Source organism: Dromaius novaehollandiae, chromosome 12 (assembly GCF_036370855.1).
Source record: "Dromaius novaehollandiae isolate bDroNov1 chromosome 12, bDroNov1.hap1, whole genome shotgun sequence".
Classification (NCBI taxonomy): domain Eukaryota; kingdom Metazoa; phylum Chordata; class Aves; order Casuariiformes; family Dromaiidae; genus Dromaius; species Dromaius novaehollandiae.
Genome location: NC_088109.1, coordinates 6,145,836 through 6,167,757, shown reverse-complemented (window position 1 = coordinate 6,167,757; position 21,922 = coordinate 6,145,836). Strand labels below are relative to the sequence as shown.

At 37.3% G+C, this 21,922-nt stretch overlaps 1 protein-coding gene across 14 annotated transcripts in view; it reads right to left on the bottom strand.

Moving 5' to 3' along the window:
- ATP2B2 (ATPase plasma membrane Ca2+ transporting 2) overlaps positions 1 to 21,922 on the bottom strand; it is a 304,347-nt gene that overhangs the window by 47,148 nt on the left and 235,277 nt on the right. For all 14 annotated transcript variants that reach the window (XM_064518822.1, XM_064518823.1, XM_064518825.1 and 11 more), the window contains 4 exons: positions 7,557 to 7,798; positions 7,213 to 7,447; positions 1,878 to 2,057; positions 663 to 750 (listed from right to left, as the gene is read on the bottom strand). In XM_064518822.1, the coding sequence (XP_064374892.1) occupies positions 663 to 750; positions 1,878 to 2,057; positions 7,213 to 7,447; positions 7,557 to 7,798 (745 nt within the window). The remainder of the gene's footprint in view (positions 1 to 662; positions 751 to 1,877; positions 2,058 to 7,212; positions 7,448 to 7,556; positions 7,799 to 21,922) is intronic.

Below are 21,922 nucleotides of genomic sequence, written 5' to 3'. Positions count from 1 at the left end.
CATGGTTTGTACGGTGCCATTTTAATAGAACAATACCAGATTCTAAAAGTACATTCAAAAATGTAAAGGAAGCCAATGCAAATTGTAGAATTAGAAGAGCCTATAGGAAAACTGAATCATCTTAAAATACATATCTCCTTGCAATTAATGCTAAAGAGGACAGCTCCTAGTCACATGACCTCAGAAAGCTGCTTTTGTAATATGAAAAGTTTTTGTCTTAGAATGCTATTTTAAAATAATTGTCTGAGAACAGATGCACAAAAACTTGAGTACTGGTGATTTACTCTAAATGAGCTTGTTCTTGTCTTCTTCATGAATAGGCATATGCAAAGATGAGAAAACCCATCCTCCCTCTTGTTTATATGAGGAGAGCGCCATTTCTCATTACTGTTTTCCCCTGAACAGCAAACACACATTTTCCCTTACCATTGAGAGCCTCATCCTACTCCAATGAAAAGTCACGAGGAAAATAAGAGATTACGTTACAAGGAACTTGGCTGCCAAGAAAATTTGCTTGAATTACATATACGACACTGATATGTTATTAAAAATAACAGCTCAGATACTGTTTTAACAGTTTACAATGCAGAAGACAAGACAAAGTCAAGCATACTTTGATGCTATTTTAGGCACGCTCACACTTGGAGATGGTATGTGCTCACCTTTTACCAAAGTGTGTTTGTCAGTGGGAGATGAGCGAGCAAGCACTCGAAGCTTTGGCCAGATTTTGTCAATCCGTTCTTGCTCAATCTGAAAATAACAGTAAAATTGTTAGTTTGTGATAAGCAAAATGCAAATATATTTGTGTGGCAGATGATTCACTTCACCACTCAGATCTGGAACTTTTCTCCAAAAGCACAAAACAAATTACAGCAAGAACAATAAATACTGAAATGGAAGGCAAAGTCAAAAAAACAACCAGTTTTCTACTAACCAAAATCGGTTCTTGGCTAGTGTAGGTCAGATGTGCCAGAGTATCCAAACAGCTTTTCTTACTGCCATTATGGATAATTCCACTCAGAAACATGACTTAGATGTAAGACAGTGAAGTTCCTCAAAGCTGATGAAACACGTTTACAAGTAAGAGTGTTATTAGGTGCTGTCCTACTAAATTCTACATATGAATCCAAGTTCTTCATCTCATTTTGTCACCAATAACAGCAGGATTTTGTCTATATAACCATTACTGCATAACCATAGTGTATAACCATTTGTCTGTATAACCATTCTCATGAACCAATCCAATATAGCCTATATTATGTTGCCAGGAGTTTATCAGTCGGTTGCAAGAAGCAAATGACTGTGTCTATTAGTGATGAACTCAAAAATACAGCACCTTTTTAAAGTTGGCTTCAATAGCCTATATGTTGGCTCCATATTTTATAAGAGACACTAAAAATCTCCTGAAGAATAGATTAAGTTATTCAGGTCATTAGACTGAGTGGAAATAGCAGTACATGAATTAGGTAAGGTGGTATAAAATAAAGAAATTAGAATAGTTGGTTTTCACTACACACTACATTTTTAGGAGATGCAGACGTATTACTATTGAGTTCTTTCTCCTCTTTGCCAACAAAACTGTGCGTAATGTATTTAGTTTTGATTGCGTATAGACCAATGCTATGGTTCAAAAAATTGCTGAATGAAGCTGGTGCTAAACTGGTAAATAGCTCTGCACAGACAACTTACACATGCATGAGAAGTAATGACTAGATTTTCAATGGCATTTTAAATTACAAAAGGTTACCACTAGACAAAAGTGCCAGTCTCTCTGGGTGGTCTTTACTGAAATGAGGTACACATCAGTGCAAAAGAAACAACGTTTCAGTGTTTGTGCTATTTTTTTATAACATGTATAGCTTTAGAATATAAATTACCTCCCCCTTCTCATTTCGAATCCTTCTGTTAAACTCTTTCCCTTCAAGGCAGAGAAAGTCTTCTCCTGGATGAATGATTCCACATTTTATGGCAATGGCACGCGCTGTGTTGATGTTGTCTCCAGTGACCATGCGGACCGTAATTCCAGCTCGCTGGCACTTTCTTATGGCTTCAGGGACCTACAATAGCAATATATCAGGGAATGAAAATTCCTAGATAGGAGATAAAATGTAACAACCAGATGTTTCCCCACAGAGTATTTTGAAGTTGAGAAACTTCAAGAAACAAACATAGAGGTCATATAAACTATGGCTACCTGGCTTTTATGCAATTGAGGTTACACCCCAGGCAAAACAAATCTTGTAGGGAGAGTATGAAAATTGTTTTTCAGATCAGTTGCCTAAAAATTCTCCTGACTTTAATACAGATGAGCTCTGTAGTTTCTTTGGACTTTTAGCATCAAAGTATAGCATGCTGAAATTAGTATTTTACACATACATGAAAACATGAACTGAGTATACATTTTTTTTCTAAAAAAAAGAAAAATTATCTACCTTCTCATTCAAACTTGCCTTTCAATTAGATTATCTAAAAAGTCATTACAGTTTAGCACCATAGAATAATTCATGCATATCATCAGGTGAAATTCCTAAATACACAAGAAGATTGGAGATTACTGGCTGGAATAACACCACCTCACTCTGTTCTCCTGCCTGTTCAGTGCAGCTTGCTAATCACGACTTCTACCACAGATGTAAGTGTATTGTACAACTCAATGCAATTGAATCTCATTCAGTCTCATCTCATTTCTAGCACAGAAAATGTGAAGAGAAGGAGCCACCATGTACAACAGGGCACTATTACTTTTGTGCATTGCTAGATACTTTTTCTTCCTCCGGAGCTGCAAGTTGAGGCCGCTGCTGGGGCAGGATGTTGCCTTTCGCTTGGTGGCTACTGCTATGGCCCAGCACGGCCAGTGCTGCACTTCTAATGATTTCATGGGGCCAGCAAGGCTTCTCTTTTCCAGAATGCCTCTCTAACCTAACACCTGGAGGAGGACCAGATCAGTACTTTTCTCCTCACTATGAGGAAAATCACTCTACCCCCTAGACTGCATCCAGAGGACATGCTGTTGGCAGAATGACTCTGTCAGTACGGACTATACCAGCAAGGAAAAGATTCAGTAAGGGACAGAGGTTTAGTTTTCCCCTGAGTTGTACTCTGGAAGACTTTGCTTGAAGTACTGGAAGACTTTGTAAAGTTATGAAACAGCCTCCAAAGGGGGATATACAAACAAATTACATGTATTACTTAAGTAAACGTCTCCTGATTTACCCATTTTCCACATTAATAATGCTGATTATATTCCATTTGCCAATGTGGAATGCCCTTAGTATCCACTTTAACTGTGAGGACCCTCGTGCATGGGGTACAACAGGTTCAGATGACTATCTGTAAATCCAACATGGAGTAAGAACCATGAAGGAGAAAAATAAATTACAGTACAAACATAAAAACTAGAAATAGTCAGATAAAGTGCCTCTCCTATTCAACAAGGTCATGGGAGGACAACCTAGTTTCAAATGCACCTCAAACTCATATATAACAAGAGAAATAATTCTATTTTCCTCTTCTCTTATTTTTGGACAGCTGGTGGGTGGTATCTGGTTGAACACTGTGTACAGTAATTACGGTTAAAATATTGTTCATATTTTTTTATTGCTATAGGGAAGAGTGAGTGTTGGCAGACTGAGTAGGCAGTGGAAGCAGACATTTTCCATCAGTTTGCAGAATTTAAGTATACATTTTTAAAAATTGATTTTATTTTCTTCCCTCAAAGAAAACCTTTTAATGCATGCATACGTTAAGTTATCTAATGCAGGAACACATATCAGAATCAAGTGACAAATCAACAGGTGAAATTTGGAAGTGGTTTATGTTCCCCCCCCCAGAAATAACAGATTGTAGGTGTACTTTGGCAAATTAGTAAGAGCCAGACTCAGCGAAATCAATTCAAAAAGATTGTCAAAATCAACAGACAAATCTCTATAGGCACAAGAGATGATTCTATTTGGTCTTTGTCAAAAAATAACATAAATAAAGACCTAAAAAAAAGCAAAATATGTAGCAGGTAGTTCAGTGCATGATAAAACAGCTACTGATAATGAACAAATCTGAATTTAGTCTCTGAAGTAATCAACTTAAATAAACAGGGAGGTATGCAATATGCAGCGTAAAAGTCACAGGTGTCCCCTGGTTACGCTCCAGTTAAAGCTGGTCAGCTGATGTATATTACTCTTGAATAATTCATCCAGATAGTTTCTGTTAATGTATGGAAGGTAATGCAAGTGCAAGAAAGCGCCCTGCAGCTTATTCATCACAGGCGCAGCGCTCTTACCTCCAAAACCATGCTGACATGACACCACTAACACTGCAGGCAGTCATATATCTGAACACGCCAAGGATACATACTAATGACATGCACGGAGTTTGGTGGCAACGGCATACTATAATTTTATATGTGTTAACTCCAAAGATCATGTTAGGCAAAAGGAAAAATTGAGGCTTTCCCAGTAAAAACGTAACTTACGGGCAACTAAAGGCCGTGAGGTCGGTGACATTGCATTGGAATTACCTAATCTACCATTTCAGGCAGGATAAATCCTGACATCCATGAATACCAAGAATATTAGTAAAACTGTAGTTGTTAGTAATATTGCTCATTTTTATCTTCTTTTCCTCCTACAGAAAACACACTGAAAATTCATAAAGACCAAGGGTGTCTCTATTTAATAAATGTGCTTATTTCTGGCAAAATAGTAAGGTACCTTATCAACATCTTACTATTTGCAGCTACACTGGTAATTTTTTGTGCTATCCAATTCCTACTAAGTCAGATATTTCACACCTAGTTGGCTTTCTGAAAGTTTTGGTTTTGTTCTGTTGTGGGATTTTTTGGAGTATTTCTTTCTCCTAAGGTATTCCTGCTGCTTTTTACCCACGTGTGGATTGGTAATAATTTAAACATTGTTTTAAATGTTCTTACTATGTTATTACCACTCTAAAACAGTCAAAAGGTTCCAGGAGGAAAACTTCCCAAAACCAAAGTCCTGAAACAGCTTTCTCCAACATTTGGTAAAATTCTGAAATGGTAAACGTTTTATCATACATCTTGCAATGAGGTAAGACGTGTTACAGCATATTTCAGTGCTAAACTACAAGATATTCACTACATTATTCAAATAATTCTCTAGAAATAAAATAGTCTGCTGCCTTCTTTGATCCTTTACATAGAAGTCAGGCTTGACCTCCTTATTTTTAGCAGCACTATTCATTTTTACCTCAAGCTCCTAAGAAATTATACCCTCTGAGATGAGAGCAGTTCTCTCCTAAAACATACTCATAATAATCACATGAAAGGATAGTTTGCAGCTATTTTAAATAATAACTGCAAACCCCACTGCTACCCATTCCCTCAGTCTGTGATACCACACATATCCTGACTTACGGCCATTTCCAACAAGATGTATCATGAATCAGTTTTGGAGGGAAAGGGGACTGATTCACAGTTTTGGTGGTGACTAGTTAAAAACCTTCTGAGTTTAGTATATGAGCTAGAGCATTAACAGTGGGATCCATGAAGACAGAATACTTTACAAATATTTTAAAATACTTTAAAAATTTTTTAAAGACATGCAATGTCAGATGTAGGGACAGATGGATTAGCAGCAAGAGACCAGATGATGGATAAAGTAAATGCTGTTTATCACATGACTGCAGAGATACGGAGTTTATCATACAGTTTTCACCTAACCAAGACTTTCTTTATATTATGCCCTTCTTGATACTGAAAAAAGCCAAGAAACACCATTGTCCTGTAAGGTACAGTTATACAATTTGTCCCTCTGGTTGTGATTATACCGTGCTAATTTCCTTCATATATTTTCCAAAGTTACTGCAACCAGAAGCATATAAAAGCCTATTTCATAGAGGACCTAGGGAAACAAATCAATCTCTGTAACCAGATTAGTGTATACTTCTGATGTTTTAGCAAAAATAGTTTTCCTAACATTTCTAGCATTGCCACCCATTCTAAATGGATTAAACATAAAAATTTAGACATTATTCATATAGAAAAGACGTAGGAAAAATGTAAAATGAGCAAAAAAATGGCAAACACTGGAACCATCAAGAATTCCCTCCTTTTGTGCAAGGGCAATCTGAGTCACCTGGGAGTGACCTTACCCCAGAGCAAACCAGCTGTTGATCCCCTGCTGGGGTAGGTACCTGCGGGAGCGGCGGCGGGTGCCCCGGCATCGCCTGGGGCTGCGGCCTGGGTGCCCCACCGTGCCCGCACAGCCCCGGGGAGCAGCAACCCGGGGAAGACATGGGCAGGCTCATGCTTTATCCCTGGCCAGCTGGTACTGCTTCTAAACTGCACAACGGAACTAACCGTCCACTGTCACGATTAATTATCCAGCGCCCTACACATATGTCAGAAACAACTGTCGCTTAACCTGCCCTTTGCATTACTGGGCTAATACAATTCTCAAGTGTAGTAGCGGGTTCAGTCTCATGACATCCCGCTGCTTCCATTTTTTCTGCTCACAACCTAGGAGGTATAAGCAACTGCTTTTATTTCAGATCTCAAGTTTTAAAAATTTTCAGACAGGCCAAAATGAAGAAATAACTAAACATTAAAGAGTAATTTGTCACATGCTTCCCATGTGCATGTGTAATACTGATTTTCTCAGCTGAGTTATTTGAAATTTTAATCAAATTTTACAAGCCATCTATGAAATCTGCAGCCTTTCTATGACAAAGCTTTTCATTGCCAAATACAGCATCGAAAAGGTTGTTACTGAGTAGCCAGCATTTACAAGCCTAATACAATTAGTGAAATAGCAACTGCTTTTGTAAAACACAAAACTTCCTCCAAGATTGCATGTGATTTATGTGGAAAGTGAGTATCACATTCAAATTACAATCACTGCACTTCTCTAAATTGAAAGTTGCACCTCACCAAGGAAAAATTCATCCTTTATCTCTGGGAGCATAATAAAACTTTTACTATCTGAGCTCCTGTACACTACATGATTACATCGTCACAGTCCTATAGTTCACAAAGCCCTATTTTTCTATATTTAAATACCAATTGATTAATAGTTGACTTTTATGAAGTTAATTACTTGATTTTTAATCGACTAAAGTCTGTTTCTAAAGTTGCCTTCCCTCTTGAAGGAGTTAGGAAAAAAAAACAAAACTGCAAGACTATTAGTTCAATGTGTGTTCAGTTCTCAGGGAAGCACTTTAAAACATAAGAATGTGACATACCTCTGGCCTTACTGGGTCTTCGATGCCAACAACACAAATGCAAGTCAAGTCCGATAAAATGTCATTTTCGTTGTCCCAGTCAGGCTCTGGGTTGCTGCTGAAGTCCCGGAAAGCGACACAGATAGTTCTCAATCCATCGCAGGCCATGGGTTCAATCACCTTCTTCACCATTTCATCACGGTCGCGTGGTCTGAAGATACGAGGTTCACCAGCTGCATTAAGGATCCTGGAACACCTTTTTATTTTAGTTAAAAAAAAAAATCCCAGGTATATTTTAGTACTGTCAGATTATTCTGCATTGTTAAAACATGGGAAAAACACAGCAAGCAATCCGTTGAACTTACTTCTTCAGCACGATCTCAGAAGCCCCTTTGCTGTACATTCGGAAGCTACCATCTGGCATTTTAATGACAGTACTCATCGACTTCCGCACGGAGTTGAAAGTGTAAACCTTATAGAGCTTCTCCTCGGGGATGAGGTTGCGCACAGGCTCGTAATCCTGCTTCAAGTCCAGGACAAACCCCAGAAGGCCACACTCCGTCTTATTGCCGACCTGGCGAGGCAGGCCACCCTCCTTTTCTGGTGGCTGAAAAAAAGAAAAAAAACAGATACGATTTCCTCTCACAATTAGCAGTATGTAATGCCTTCTGCCCAATTAATGACAAAGTTGCAGTGTAAAGTTTGAGATTTAAACCCCTAACGGGGTAGTCACCTCTCTTCCCATTTTTAAAAACTAGCAAATATCTCACAGAGCTGTAACTGAATGGAAGCAGCTGTCCTCATAATGAGGAAAATTTTTCTAGTTAAATAAATACATTTGGTCTTTTTATTCTTTTAAATTAGCCACAGGCAATTGAAGAGCTTGTGGTGGATAGGCAATAAATCATTAAAAATGAAGTCCTTTTCTTTAGGCTCAATATAATTAATTCTCATTTGTCACAAACAGAATATTTCCTTTTATCACTTGCTTAGAACTGTATTATTTTGCTGACTTTCATGGGTATAATGGTCAATTAAAGGAAGATCTGTCCTTTTTTCCCACCAGACAGTTTGCATTTAAAAATGAATCTGCATCTAATCATAACAGTAAATTTCCATTAAAAAGGTATGTCCAACCATCTGTAAAATAACAGTTCTATATATCAAAGTACCCATTTCTAGAATTACCATACTTTAGTGTGCTGCTTCAGACAGTAAATGCTTTATATGTTAAAAGAAAGGAAAAGAAAAGAAAAAAGAAAAGGAGCATGCTAATCATTTTGCAATTCTTGACAACTCTCAGCACTTCTACGGACAAGGAAAGCTCTTTCTTCCTGTTCAAAATAGGAAAAAAAAAGAAAAAAGAAAAAAAAGAAAAGGAACAACCAAAAAAAAGTTTTCATTTACAAACTCAAAGCCAAAAGTTGCTGTGTTAGGGAGATTCCAGACAGCCTGAAGCGATGGGGACGTGAGCTACTGACTGCTGCTAACTCCTAATTCTACTGAATGCAAGAAAATGAAAAGTGTTTGCTTAAGCTGGGGCTAAAACTAAACCTATGGGAACCAAGAGAAGGAAAAGTCCTTTCATAACTTTGATTTGCAAAATATCACACCATTGAAAATAGATTTTGGTTTGACTCAAGAAAACACTAAATCATCAGCCTCATGTTTTGCAGAATTAGGCCTGCAATGCTATATTCAGAATCATGTCCATGTTCAGATTTTAGAACCCAGTATACTTAGGAAATAGCCATGGGATGAAGGGCAATATAGGGAATGATGAATTAAAATTGCAAATCAGTAATCCTGTTTAGATTTCAATTCTTGCAACAAGTGCTGCCACAAAAAGGGGAAAAGTAGGACTTTAAGGAAGTATTAGCAAGTATTACAGAGAACCACCAATTGCAGAAGGTTTAAAAATGAAGGACAGATGGAAAAGAACAAACTGACCTAGAACTGAGGTAAGCAAAAAACCCAGCTTTTCTTTAAGAATCTTTCTATCACCAGAAGTATTTTTGGTATATATTTTAAAGTGATTTCTTTTTCTGAGTGAGATGGGTCTATAGTGAGCAATATACCATAATCTAAAAATCTCTGTTCCAGAAAGATTTCTCCTTCCAAAAATAATTGTAGCATCTCTAGCTATAGTTATAAGTAAAGTTATAAGTAAATGTAAAAAATTGACACTCAAGTATAGTATATGATATAATAATTTTACTATGTGCTGTAATAAATTGCCCTGCTATAATTTCTTTATACCCTGTTGTAAATTCCCCTCAGTTTCTAAAATTCACTTAAGAAACCCTGATTTACATGTAACTACAAGCCAGTAAGTTGTAGTTATGCATATTTGAAAGGACTGTTATTTTCAGGGAATATGAAAATCTCAGGTAGGAGTCAACAAAAACACAGTTTTTATAAATAAGCTAGGTAATATGCATCACATTCTGGGCAAAAAGTTCTCAAAACACGCTAAGAACTTCAGGTTTCTCAAAGCAAAAGGTAATTGGCTTCACCGCCTAGGTAGTGATGCTAAAAGAGGCCGATTTCTCTGTGCCCATCATGTCAAATTCTTTCCATTTTAGCTCTAAATCCTCATTTATGTTTCGGCTATCCCGCTGAAATCAGTGAATCTTGACATTGACTTAAATGTGAATAAGATCAGGTGACTAGCAAACACACACTGGAAATCAATGAAAGACGTGTAGATTTCCTTCCATTGCAGACATACAAACCTAGATAATACTTAATTCATACATATGTTTTTGCCATAACCAGCTCTGAATGGATATTGAGAAAATAAAAATTTACCCACATTTCATAGTATACAAAACTGAATATCAGAGTTCTTCTAAAATTATTTTTATTTCACCAAAAAGTAGATCTCACTTTCCATTTCTTACAGTGGTCTCAAAATAGATTTCTATTTAACATATCCTACATAAGCAAAGGAGAAGAAATACCATTGAAAAGAAAATGAACAGACATTTCAGAAAGGTTTCAAAATCTGCTAACAAGTGGCCACCTCCCTCTAGAGCAGCTGCTGTCCCCATATTCTTTGTACATTACATTAAAATGAAGCATATGGTGGTGAGAGCTGGCAAATAGCACTTCCTTTCCTGTACTGCTTCAGCTCAAAATCTATATGCCAAAACCAGCCTCGCTGCAGATTGTTCTTGACAATCCTTTGCAGAAGCTGCTGGATGTTAAAACTTCATACTGTGCTGTATCTAAATTTATTTCTAGCGGAAATCTGCAGTGCATGGCACCTGCAACACGATTAAAAGGACAGGACAAAGGGACTACTTCTGAGTAGTTAGCAGCAACTGTTTCACTGAAGGAGAAAAAGAAACTGCTTTGACACCATAGGAGAGAATGCATCTGAGAGTGATTTGCAAAGAGGCACTTAGCCTTTTTGAACGCGCTGCTTCTCAAGAATTCAGTGAAAGGGCTCTTGCTGGTCCCAGGATGGCTACACACTGTAAAATCTTGCATGGGGAAGAGATTGATCAAATACATTCTTCCAGTAACCACTTTCCACTAATTCTTATAGCAGGATTTCAGATTTCTTCCAAGTCTTTATATTATTTACATAATAATAATATTCTGACTGCAATTAAATCCTCACATGTAAAACAGAATGTGGATGTATGTTAAAAATATAGTTAAAACTATCAAACCAAAACTGGGTCAAAGTACAGCTGTATTATAAAGGCTTAAAAATGCCAACCCAAAAGCTAGTACTGATGTATTACTGAATTCAGGTTACAAAAGGAATCTTCCAAATTATTTTACTGGAAAATAACTGACTAACAAAGGTGCGTTAAAAAGGCAGGAAGAGGAAACATTCTGAGCATGTCTTAACTTCAGTTTTTCAACTTTCAACTTTTTTGATTCAGCTTTTTTGAGGTTAACCTTTTTGATTTCAAATTTGAATGTTAGGATTTCATGCATTTTGTGAAGTCTTCACCTGTTTCATCTTATGCTTCTGTGTTCTGCACAGACTGAACTGTTTTTTTAGAATAATGATGTTTATAAACATATCAATTTCTTAAGCTAAGAAACTAATTTTGCCAGAATATTATATCCATATTGAATGCTCTATTTCACCTCTATTCACAAAAGGCAAACACACAGAGGAAAATACATTTTTTAAATTAAATTGTGAATAATTTCCATTCTATATTTTATTTTCTCTGAAAAGAAAAAACAGGCCAGGAGGTACAGGATTTTTCTCTTTGTGGTTAAGCACTATATATGCAGAATTTAAGATAGCTTTAACAGCATTATTCCTTCTCAGTTATGTGATATTTTTACTTTGGAATTCCAAATATTGTATAAAGGAGAACTATTAATAACAAACTATAACACTATAAAATATAGAGATGTTCTCTCTTGCTACCTAATTTGAGTCAATGGTTTAACAGAAGACATCTAAAAAAGATTATTTAAGACAAACTATATCTATAATCAAAACTATCAGCTTTTTGTAGAGGAAGGTTTATTCAGCTGACTTCAAGCTGCACCACAACAGATTTAGAAAGAACTGTTTATCTTATACAGGAAACGTAAGAATGAGAAAAGTACGTTCATTTTAGCCAAGGATAAGAACCTAAGCCTTTGCTTGACTAAATGACGTTTTTAATTACAAAACGGGAAACAAAGTTAAAATAGATGTGCTGAAAATAAGAAAGCACTTATACTAGACATCAGCTGCTCCAGGTTTTGCTTACAATTTCTCTGGGACTTCTGTTAACCGCAGAAGTTCAACAACAGGTCTCTGGTTCTTCTCTCTTTCATAGTACGACCACTACCAGAAATCCTTTACCCCAACTCTAATATGGATTCTGAACGCCAAACACTGCAAGTAAATTCCCTTTATCCCTTCTTTCCTTCTTTACTATTTTGTTCAAGAAATATTTATTTTTTTCCAGTTATCCGGTTATCTCTGGATAACTACATAAGAATGCAAAAGAAACTTTGTAGAAGCTCATCTGGAAATAGGCTGGTTTTGAAATAGAAAAAGATTGTTTCACAAATTTTATTTCACTTATATTTATTGTTTAGAAAGCTAACTTAATTATTTTCTCTGACTTCTCTTCCCAAATAATGCAATCTAAACTGTGATTTTGGTTTTACTGAGCTGCTGTAAACATTATACTTTAGATACACTCTCAATACATAACCTGCTGGCTCTCCAGGCAGACCACAACTGACGTGAATAATAGTGCTAATTAAGCAAAGTGCAAACATTTTTCTGTATCCTTGAAACATCTTTTTATAGATTAAAAAAACCAAAGAAACAAACATAAAAACAGAGCATCCTAAAGAGATAAGGTTTCACTACAAATAGCTGGTATCAGCTGTATACTATTAAAATGTTACCAGTTTATTTTTACAAGGTCATAATTAAGGAATAAAAATTGTTACATCTTGGGTGGATTCTGATTTTAGCTACTCTTGAAGACAAATATGGAAAAATATTTAATGATAAATAATATTCCATTAATTATGGAATAATAACAAGACTTGTTCAATGAGGGAGATCACAATTTGTCCCTAGACTGTTTAGAATTTTAAGTAGTTTTTCACATTAATGGTGTGTGACAGTTGCCTCTGTTTTATACATAGCACAGCAAGCAACATGTTAAATTAGAGATAATGCTTACTGATAATATACTTGCCATTTTATAACTCCAAATTATCACTGCAACATACAATGTTGTTGGAATTCAGTTTAAATCAAAAGTCAGGTTGAAAGGGGGTCAGCATAAAGGATTGAAAAAGAACAGTTAACTTCTTTGAGCCGGTTGCATAATCATTCTGGCGTCAGAAGAAACGCACAGAATTAACCTTGTGTACCATTCTCATCTCTCTCACTGAATTTAAGTCCAACGTTTAAAAGCTTAAAGCTTTTTTTGACACTTATGCACACTGCTGAGTAAACTCATGTAAATGTTCCCGTTCCATTGTATTATGCCCATTCATCAGAAAATAAAATTTATCTTCTTTGTACCTTCAGAGAATTTAAAATATTTATAATGTAACTGCTACAGATCTCTTCTTTTTCTTTCTTTCAAGCTCCAGCAAAGCATATCATTTACAAAGAATATTCCTTAAAGTTGACATTCCTTAAGGATGGACAGCTCCTAAAATCCTGACTTTCATCAGTTTGTTCCATAAGGCATAGTATTTTGGGTCCTGTGATTACGCATTCATCATTTCAAAGCCCCTGCAGTACACACATTTGGAATTTGGTTCTAAATCAGAAAATAAAAAACATTCGGGAATCCTGTCATAGATACTGGGCATGTTCTGGTAACAAAGGCTGGCCATCAGTTTTCTCCATGTAAGAGGATTTATGTTTCATACACTACACGACAGTAAAACACAGGGATGTACAGAAGCCAGAAAATAATTGCAGGGTGGCATGAAATATGTTTTGAGGAATGGTAGTACAGCTCATCTGTATATCACATTCTTTAGCATAGGATAAGTATAAAAGGAGGAGAGGAAACTAATAAATGGATTTTATATACATATATACATAAACACATATATATATAAAAATAAAAATTAAATCTAAAATTTCACCTCTCCTGTCATATATTGACCATGTCCCAGATTTCTATTCTGAGAGGACTGGAAATGGAGGAACAGCAGGTAATTCCTTTTGCTTTACAGTTGCTCACTAATCTTCCTCATCTTCCACAAAACCCTAACATCCACATCAGGTCCATTTCTCGCTGGAAGAGTGTGCACGGAATAAGTCACCTCCAGGTTTCACTATTTACTCATGGCATCAGCAGTCACTGTCCCAAGCTGATCAAAGTCAAGGCAACATATTCCAAACCCTCACTGACACACACTGATTTGTTAGCTGGTGTAACTGATACGCATTCAAGATCTGTTCAAATATATCTCCTGATTTCATTTGCTGCAGCCCTCCCAGCTGACTGGCTTAAAGCTGTTATCCACAGCACATACTGCCGTAGCAGTCAGTGTCGACACACTGAAGGAGAGCTAAGGTTATCTCCATTATGCACAGACCTAAATCAGAGTTCTCCCACATGAGCTTCTAATTAAATTGCAGACATCCCCAGAGCAATCTTGTTTATGTTTGCTGCTACCAAATTACTAGTCTTAACAAAAAAAGGAAAAAAAGAACTCCCTTTAAAATTTATACAATCCTTGTTCACCAGTCCCTTTTCTCCCTTCTTCTTCAGGCCCCAAGTTGAAAATAAGAAATTTTAAAGAGAAAAAAATTATTTAAACTTAAATTTCTGCCTAAATTAATAATGTTTTCAACAGACTTTCTTCCTTATTTTTCTGAAGCCTTGCATTCCTTTAGAAGAAAAGAGCTAGTACAATACTGTCCAAGAATGGCAATTCCAGCCCATGACCTGTATTTAAAGCTGTTGCACTTAAGCCATATCCTGCTGGCTGGCAACCTTAATGGTTTCCAATTTAATTAAAATCACGCTGCTCTCCCGAATTTCAGTTCCAGCTGCTGTGACTGGGGGAGACAGCGATGAGCATGTGAACCAAATACAACCGATGCAATGACGTCTGCTGCACTGCAGACGGCCACCCAAAAGCACTTGCAAAACAGTTCAGCACTCTCCAAAGATACCAAGTCTGAAGACTAAGTTGGAAATGTAAATGTTGACATAGTTTAATAATAAGGTTATACATTGGTGAGTTACTACTTAAAGTTAGTGGCCGGTGGGGCTGCCTTTCCCCTGCTGGAGCTACCGCTGCGCGGCCCCGATTACCGCATGGTGAACGCAGAGCGGTCCCACATCACGCAGACCTCTGTGCTACAGCAAAATCGTAGTCTCAAGGCATATTTGTACTGCGTGTCGAGCCCCAGTCAGGAACCCAGCTGGCCTGCAGTTCAAGTTGCTAAAGCCATAAGCCAAGCTTTGCTTATACTGTGAAGCTACTGCCTTTGGCCAGCGAACCTAACTTCTTTAATTAGCAAGCAACTACTCTATTCAGACTTAGTTACTCAACAACCATTGAACTATCAGAGCTGCTCAAATTGCCTAGGAAATTGGTAACGAGAATTTTTAACTCATTACTGCACAGGAAGTAAAACACAATATATTTGTACAATAGCCAGTATGATGGAATTATGTAGGTACAGCTGGCATAATTAGATATACTGTGACAGTTAAGAGAATATTTGGAGCCAGGCTTTCTGTGTCAGATTAGGTTATGATTATTTAATATTTTCCCCATTCCCTAAAGACAGACCTGAAAAAGATGGAACAATGTATTTAACTAATGCAATACCATGGTACAATGCAATTCCCACTGCTAGCACTTGAGATGAATACAGGCTATTCAGACATAACATTATATAAAAACCGCATATTGCAACATCTCTTGTTGCCTTGAACAGCAGCAAAGCAATCATAAAAAGGAGCTAGTTGTAGCTATATAATGTAGCGGTGTGACATTTCCTATCAACATGGCACAGCTAAGCGAGCAGCAGTGATGTGGCTCAGTGAGTTCGGACCTGTCCTTGTTTCAGCTCACGTAACAGGAACAGGGAAAAAATGATACTATCCGTAAATTCCCACGAGAGTGATTACGAAAGAAGAAGAAACCGTGCATGAAGAACAGACAAAGGCTGGTGTTACCATCTCCACTTCCTGTCTGGCTGATAGTTACCTATTTATTACATACAAAAAGAGCAAATACTTTGCCCTTAATATTAACAGTAAATAATTTAAAAACCCTTTAAAATTTACAAATGAATTTACTTTTGATTCTTACTGAATAATATTGAATAATAAAAATATATGGCCAAAAATGCTACAGAAGAGAAAAATAGCTATATGATAGTCCTGTACACATTTTCACAGAATTACAGAATAATTGAGTCCAGAAGAGAGCTGTGGAGTCCATGTAGTCCAATCTTCCTGCTCAGACCAGGGTCAGCTAGAACAGGTTGATCTGGACCATGTCCAGTCAGGTTTTGAATATCTCAAGGAAGGAGACTCCACAACCTCTCTGGGCAACCTGCTCCAGTGCTCAATCACCCTCAGAGTAATTCTTCTTATGTTTAAATAGCATTTCCTGTATTTCAATTTGTGCTCATTGCCTCTTGCCCTGTCACTGGACACCACTGAAAAGAGTCTGGCTTGGTCGTCTTTATTGCCTCCCATCAGGTATTTATACACACTGATAAGATCCCCCTTGAGCCTTCTCTTCTCCAGGCTGAACAGCCCCAGCTCTCTCAGCTCAGTAGCCCTCCACTGGACTCACTCCAGTAGCTCCACGTCTCTCATACTGGGGAGCCCAGCACTGGACTCAGCACTCCAGCTGTGGCCTCACCAGGGCTGAGCGGAAGGGGAAGCTCACCTCCCTCGACCTGCTGGCAACGCGTTTCCTAATGCAGCCCAGGATGCCACTGGCCTTTGCCACAGGGGCACATTGCCGGCTCATGGTCAACATGTCCACCAGGACCCCCAGCCCTTCTCCGCAGAGCTGCTTCCCAGCAGGTCAGCCCCCAGTCTGTACTGGTGCCTGGGGTTATTTCTCCCTGGGGCAGGACTCTGCCCTTCCCTGTATTGAACTCCAGGAGGTTCTTCTCTGCCCATCTCTCCAGCCTGTCGAGGTCCCTCTGAAAGGCAGCACGGCCCTCTGGGGTATCAGCCACTCCTCCCCATTTTCTGTTGTCTGCAAATTTGATGAGGATGCGCTCTGTCCCATCACCCAGGCCATAAACTAAAATGTTAAATGGTATCGGCCCCAGTATCAGCCCCTGGGGCTCACCACCTGCGACTGACCTCCAGCTGGGCTTCATGCCGATGACCACAACACTTTGACCCCAGCAGTTCAGCCAGCTTTCAGCCCACCTCACTGTCCACTTTCCTGGTCCATACTTCATCAGTGTGACAACTTTCTCTCAACCACAAAAAATGCAAGTTAAAAATACAGACAAAACATTTATATTGTCTCTACATAAATATTCAGACATGCAAAATGTAGGCGCACCTAAGCAATTTGCAGTGTTTATGTGAGAAGACTAATTTTAAAAATGAAGAACTTGTTAGCACTAATTAGGACACAATTTTCTATTTCCTTCAGCTTCACAACTAGAGAAATAATAAGTGGGATATCTATAGTAGAAGCAATATTTGAAGTAGTTAACTAAGCTAAATTTAACTACATTTAGCTATCTAATTAATTTAATTGGGCCCAGAGCAAGGTCTTCTGGTTTCAAATTATGTAAAGATTAACTGATTACTTTTTGAAATTAACAGTACCTTTTCATAAAGTCCTCACGTGCAACCAAACATTTATTTCTGAGGAACGAAACATAGACATATACGTTGTTCACACATCATAATTTATTAGCAACTCTGTGATCAAAATATGTGCCCCAAGAGTTATTCCTTTTCCTTTTCTCCCTTCATTTTAGTTCTCTAGTATAAGCCTTCTTAACTTTTTAATAAATACATTTCAAGATAAAAATAGCTAAAACAGAAGGTTGGATGTCTTTTAATATAAAAGATGAAAATGATTTTTCAAAAACTCTGCATCCCCCACTATGACAATTTAGAGCTGAGTTTAAATTTAAACAAAGGTACAGGCCCAAAGAATGGACTGTGCCTTGCTTTGACACCCCTGAATAATCATGCGGTTATAGTTAGGATGCTCCAGCCTCGGTGTTTCTAGATTATATTAAATTGAATCTTACAGACACATTTTTCTCTACACTTTCCCCCCAAATAGTCTCCAAATATTATACTACAAGATATAATATTTGTCATTTGTCAGGATGAAGTGACTTTCCTCTTGTTACTGATCAAACTCATTCACACATTTTGTGCATAATATATTATCATTTAATGACAATTTGCCTTTCAAATTTTAAAATACATTTGATTTCCAAACTTGAAATGCTAAAAAACTCCACCCTTATCCTTTTGCATAGTAACACTCACAGGGAACAGCCAATTAGATTTATACTAATGCCATTCCAGCTTTGTCCAAGTGCAACAAGAACTGTTGACAAGCAACCTATATAATCAAAATAAAGACACAATAATTGTTATTAACTTACTTTAATTAACAACCAAATGTCTTTAAGTACAAGGTTTAAGTTAATACTAACTATTAAAACAAAAAAACCCACAAGGATATGTTTCTCCCCAATTAAGAATATTTTTAAAACACAGACCAGGCTGACAGATGCACCCTTTCTAAACCAAAATTGATTAAAATTAAGAACAGATTAACAAATCTCGTAACTTCTCTGATAATTTGCCCTGGACATTTGGGAAAAGCTTGCTATAGTTCCATGCATGACAAACAAGTTGAACCTTCTGCTTTAAGTGCAAAAGAGAAATTGCACTTAATTGTAGAATTGTAATTGGTGCCTCCATAATGACAGGAGAACATCTGCTACCTTGTTTTAGATCTATTAAACTGAGGTTTTATGGCATGCAGATATCAGACTGGCTTCATACATGTTGCAGACACGGAAAATAGAGGCAGGAGACAAAATGCATAATGCTGAGTTGATCAGATGGTAAAACTTAAATTTCAAGGTAATCCTTGCAGTTTAATAAGTGTATTTCCACATTAGAACCAATACTGGGCTTTATATGTTTTTGCAAACATTAAAAGCATTGATGTATCTGCTTTACGGCTGAGACCTCATCTTTTAGATTTGAGGAAGGAGGGATACATTTTTCTTTATTGACAGACCTGTTCTGGCAGACACTTATCACAGAAAAGTTAAGCTTCTAACTAGCAGTTGTGCATTTGGGAGAAGTCCGTCAAGTCACTCATTCCGGTTCAGGTACATGCCATAGCGAACCATTTTCTCCCTGCCATCTCAAGACTTTCTCTCTCCAAGGTTCCCTATGAGAACCTCACGCAACACTTCTGAAAGTGACGTTATTGAAATTCCAGTTACGTAATATTCTTCCCTTTATATTAACTAGTAAACTCTTTTAATCAAAATTAATCAAGCTTTTTGAAAAGACCTCTAGTACTAGACCAAAGCACATCTCGTCCATGCTCTCTACTATCCACTGTATTTGGTTTTCAACCACAATGTCATAAAATCCACGCCATCTATTATGTGTTATCTAAATATACCAATTTTTATTTTAATTTGCATGATTTTCTCCATGTCTTTTACTAATTTGAACTGGAAAGAAGAAAAGCTTGTAGTGTTCTGTAGACACTAAATCAACATTTTAGGCTAAGCAACTGAAAAAGCAACAGTATCCCTACTTGAAAACTCTGTATTAGAGAGCTGTGATAATGATCATACTGTACAAGAATTTAGTCATCACCTTAAATAACTAAATAGAAAACGCATGGCCTTTATTTGTGCACATCAAAGGCTTGAATCTCAACAAAAGAAACAGCAATATTTACTGGCAGCTGATCTGTGCATACAGTTTTCATTTGCACAAACCTCGTCAATACTTAGGATTTTCTACTTCTGGCTTTTGGTTATATCTGAACATGAAAATTAAATTACTAGAAACACCAAACCAAACAAAAAATCAGATTTATTGCTCATTGCCTTTCTGGTTGCAGTAAAAACAATGTGTACAGTTTATGGCACTAAATTAGTAAATGTAAAGCAAATCTAGCCACATGAAACATATGAGGAAGTTTTATCACTTAACTCAAGCTAGTGATTGTATCTTCTCTGTCAATGGTACTCATTTCCAGAGCAAGGAAAAGGCTGTATTGTATGTATTTCAATACATATTATACAGAGAGTACTCTGCTTCTTTAAGTTTCTACTAGCATGTATCAGTTGAAATTATTTTTAAATTGGTTTTGCTTAAATAAGTTTTTTTTTTTGTGAAGCAAATACATGAACTCAAGTGCTTATAATATGTTATAGCAATGTTTATCTAATATTTTCTGAGAGTGAATTTCTTGCATGATTGATGGAGTAACGTCCATGATGATTATAAATTTAGTCCTCTGGCCAGTCCCTCTCCTTGTCAGGATAGTAAGAGTGATGCCTTTGCTAGGCAGAGTAGCAGAGGGAGACTGCAGCCAATTTTTATCTGATTATTCATTCAGAAGGAAAATGGGACAGGAATGATGGTGAGGTTGAATATCCTGTCCTTTATAGGAAAATTCTCCTAGGAAAACTCATCTCTCACCTCTCCAAAGTATTACTGGGATATACAACCATTGCACACCAGCACTGAGGACTGTCAATGCTTCTCCTCTGTAGTGAAGAGAAATGTAAAGGAACTTAACTGAGTAAGATGAACACCAGAAAAATGATGGCAGAAGAAATGCACAAGGGAACATTTTAACATGCTCTACATTTCATTTAGTATCCTGCACCATGAGATACATCTGCTGACCAGCACTAGCTCACAGTTCTCAATGGAGGTGTGCCAGTGCCTCTGCAAAGGCCTGCCAGTAGCCAGGCACACGCCCCTGCTCTCGCTGTGCGTTGGGTGTATGCACGCACAAGAGACATGTTGGCAGCAGTTCCGACAGGTCAAGTTATCCTGAAATTTTAAGACTTCCGTCTAGAAGCTTAACTTTTCCATGCTAGGTGTCTGCCAAAACAGGTCTGTCACTTCTTGGAATGATGCTAGGGAACAGTACAGTTTTGACTATGTCAAAATATTCTGGAAACCTTTCCTTTGAAAGCTTTCAGAATTTCCTCTGCAAGACTCTGGCTGGGAAAAGGATTTTATGTAAGGGACACCTTCTGCTATTTTTGTGAAAGTCCATCAGAGTCATATGCCCTTGAGAAATCAGCTCCATCAAAGCCATATGCCCTTGAGAAATCAGCGCTCAGGGGAGTTTGTGCAGAATCTGTAGTTACAATTCCCTAGACTCCATCTCTCCCGGAGGTTTCTCAGGCATATCTGGCACCATCACTGAAAGCACGAAGGCCATCGTTTTTGGACAGCATCCCATAGTCACTTGTAAATACCACCGAAATATGATTGACTGGAGTGCAGAGGGGCCAAGAGTTTGATGAGCAAGAGGAAGAGACTGGAAGCTTGAAAGAAAGATTAGTACTAGGGGCTCCCTGCAGAAGAAAGCGGGAACTGGGATTTGAAGTATCATTTTTGCTTTGTATATATTTAACACCAACTTTCTAGGACTAACTGTGCCTCAAAAGAGGGAAAACAAAAAAGAAATCTTTTGCTTACATTAACAAAATTAGAATAAACCTTATTAAGTGCCGTTTTGCTCACAAAGAATAACAATGCCACATCAATTTAAAGTGTTTTCAAGTCTACAAGGTAACTCCCGCAAATTTATTGCTCTAAAATTAGCGAGATGGTTTCTAGCACAAACTATATTGCTCATCTGTTGTACTTCAATGTACCTTTCTTCAGAGAAATCTCACGCTCAGAGAAAAATTCTTACAAACTATGAAGTATATGATTTACAAACTATGCATATACAAATTGAACAAAATTAATGCCCTATTCCATTATGCAACATTATGAGGTGATTCATCGTCCACATTCTGCTTTTTAAAGCCACTTTTAAGTAAAAATGGTATTAAATTATCATATTTGAAATTATTATCTCCCTGAACCATACAGAACACAAAGAAAACCCATATTAAAACAGATGTACCTGAAGTAAGTGGTTTACACCCATTCATGTAAAAACAAAAGCTCCCATCAAGAAAACCTGCTCCCTGATAATATCCCCCATGAGTTTTTGTTAGCATCAAACTCTAACCACCCTATCAATC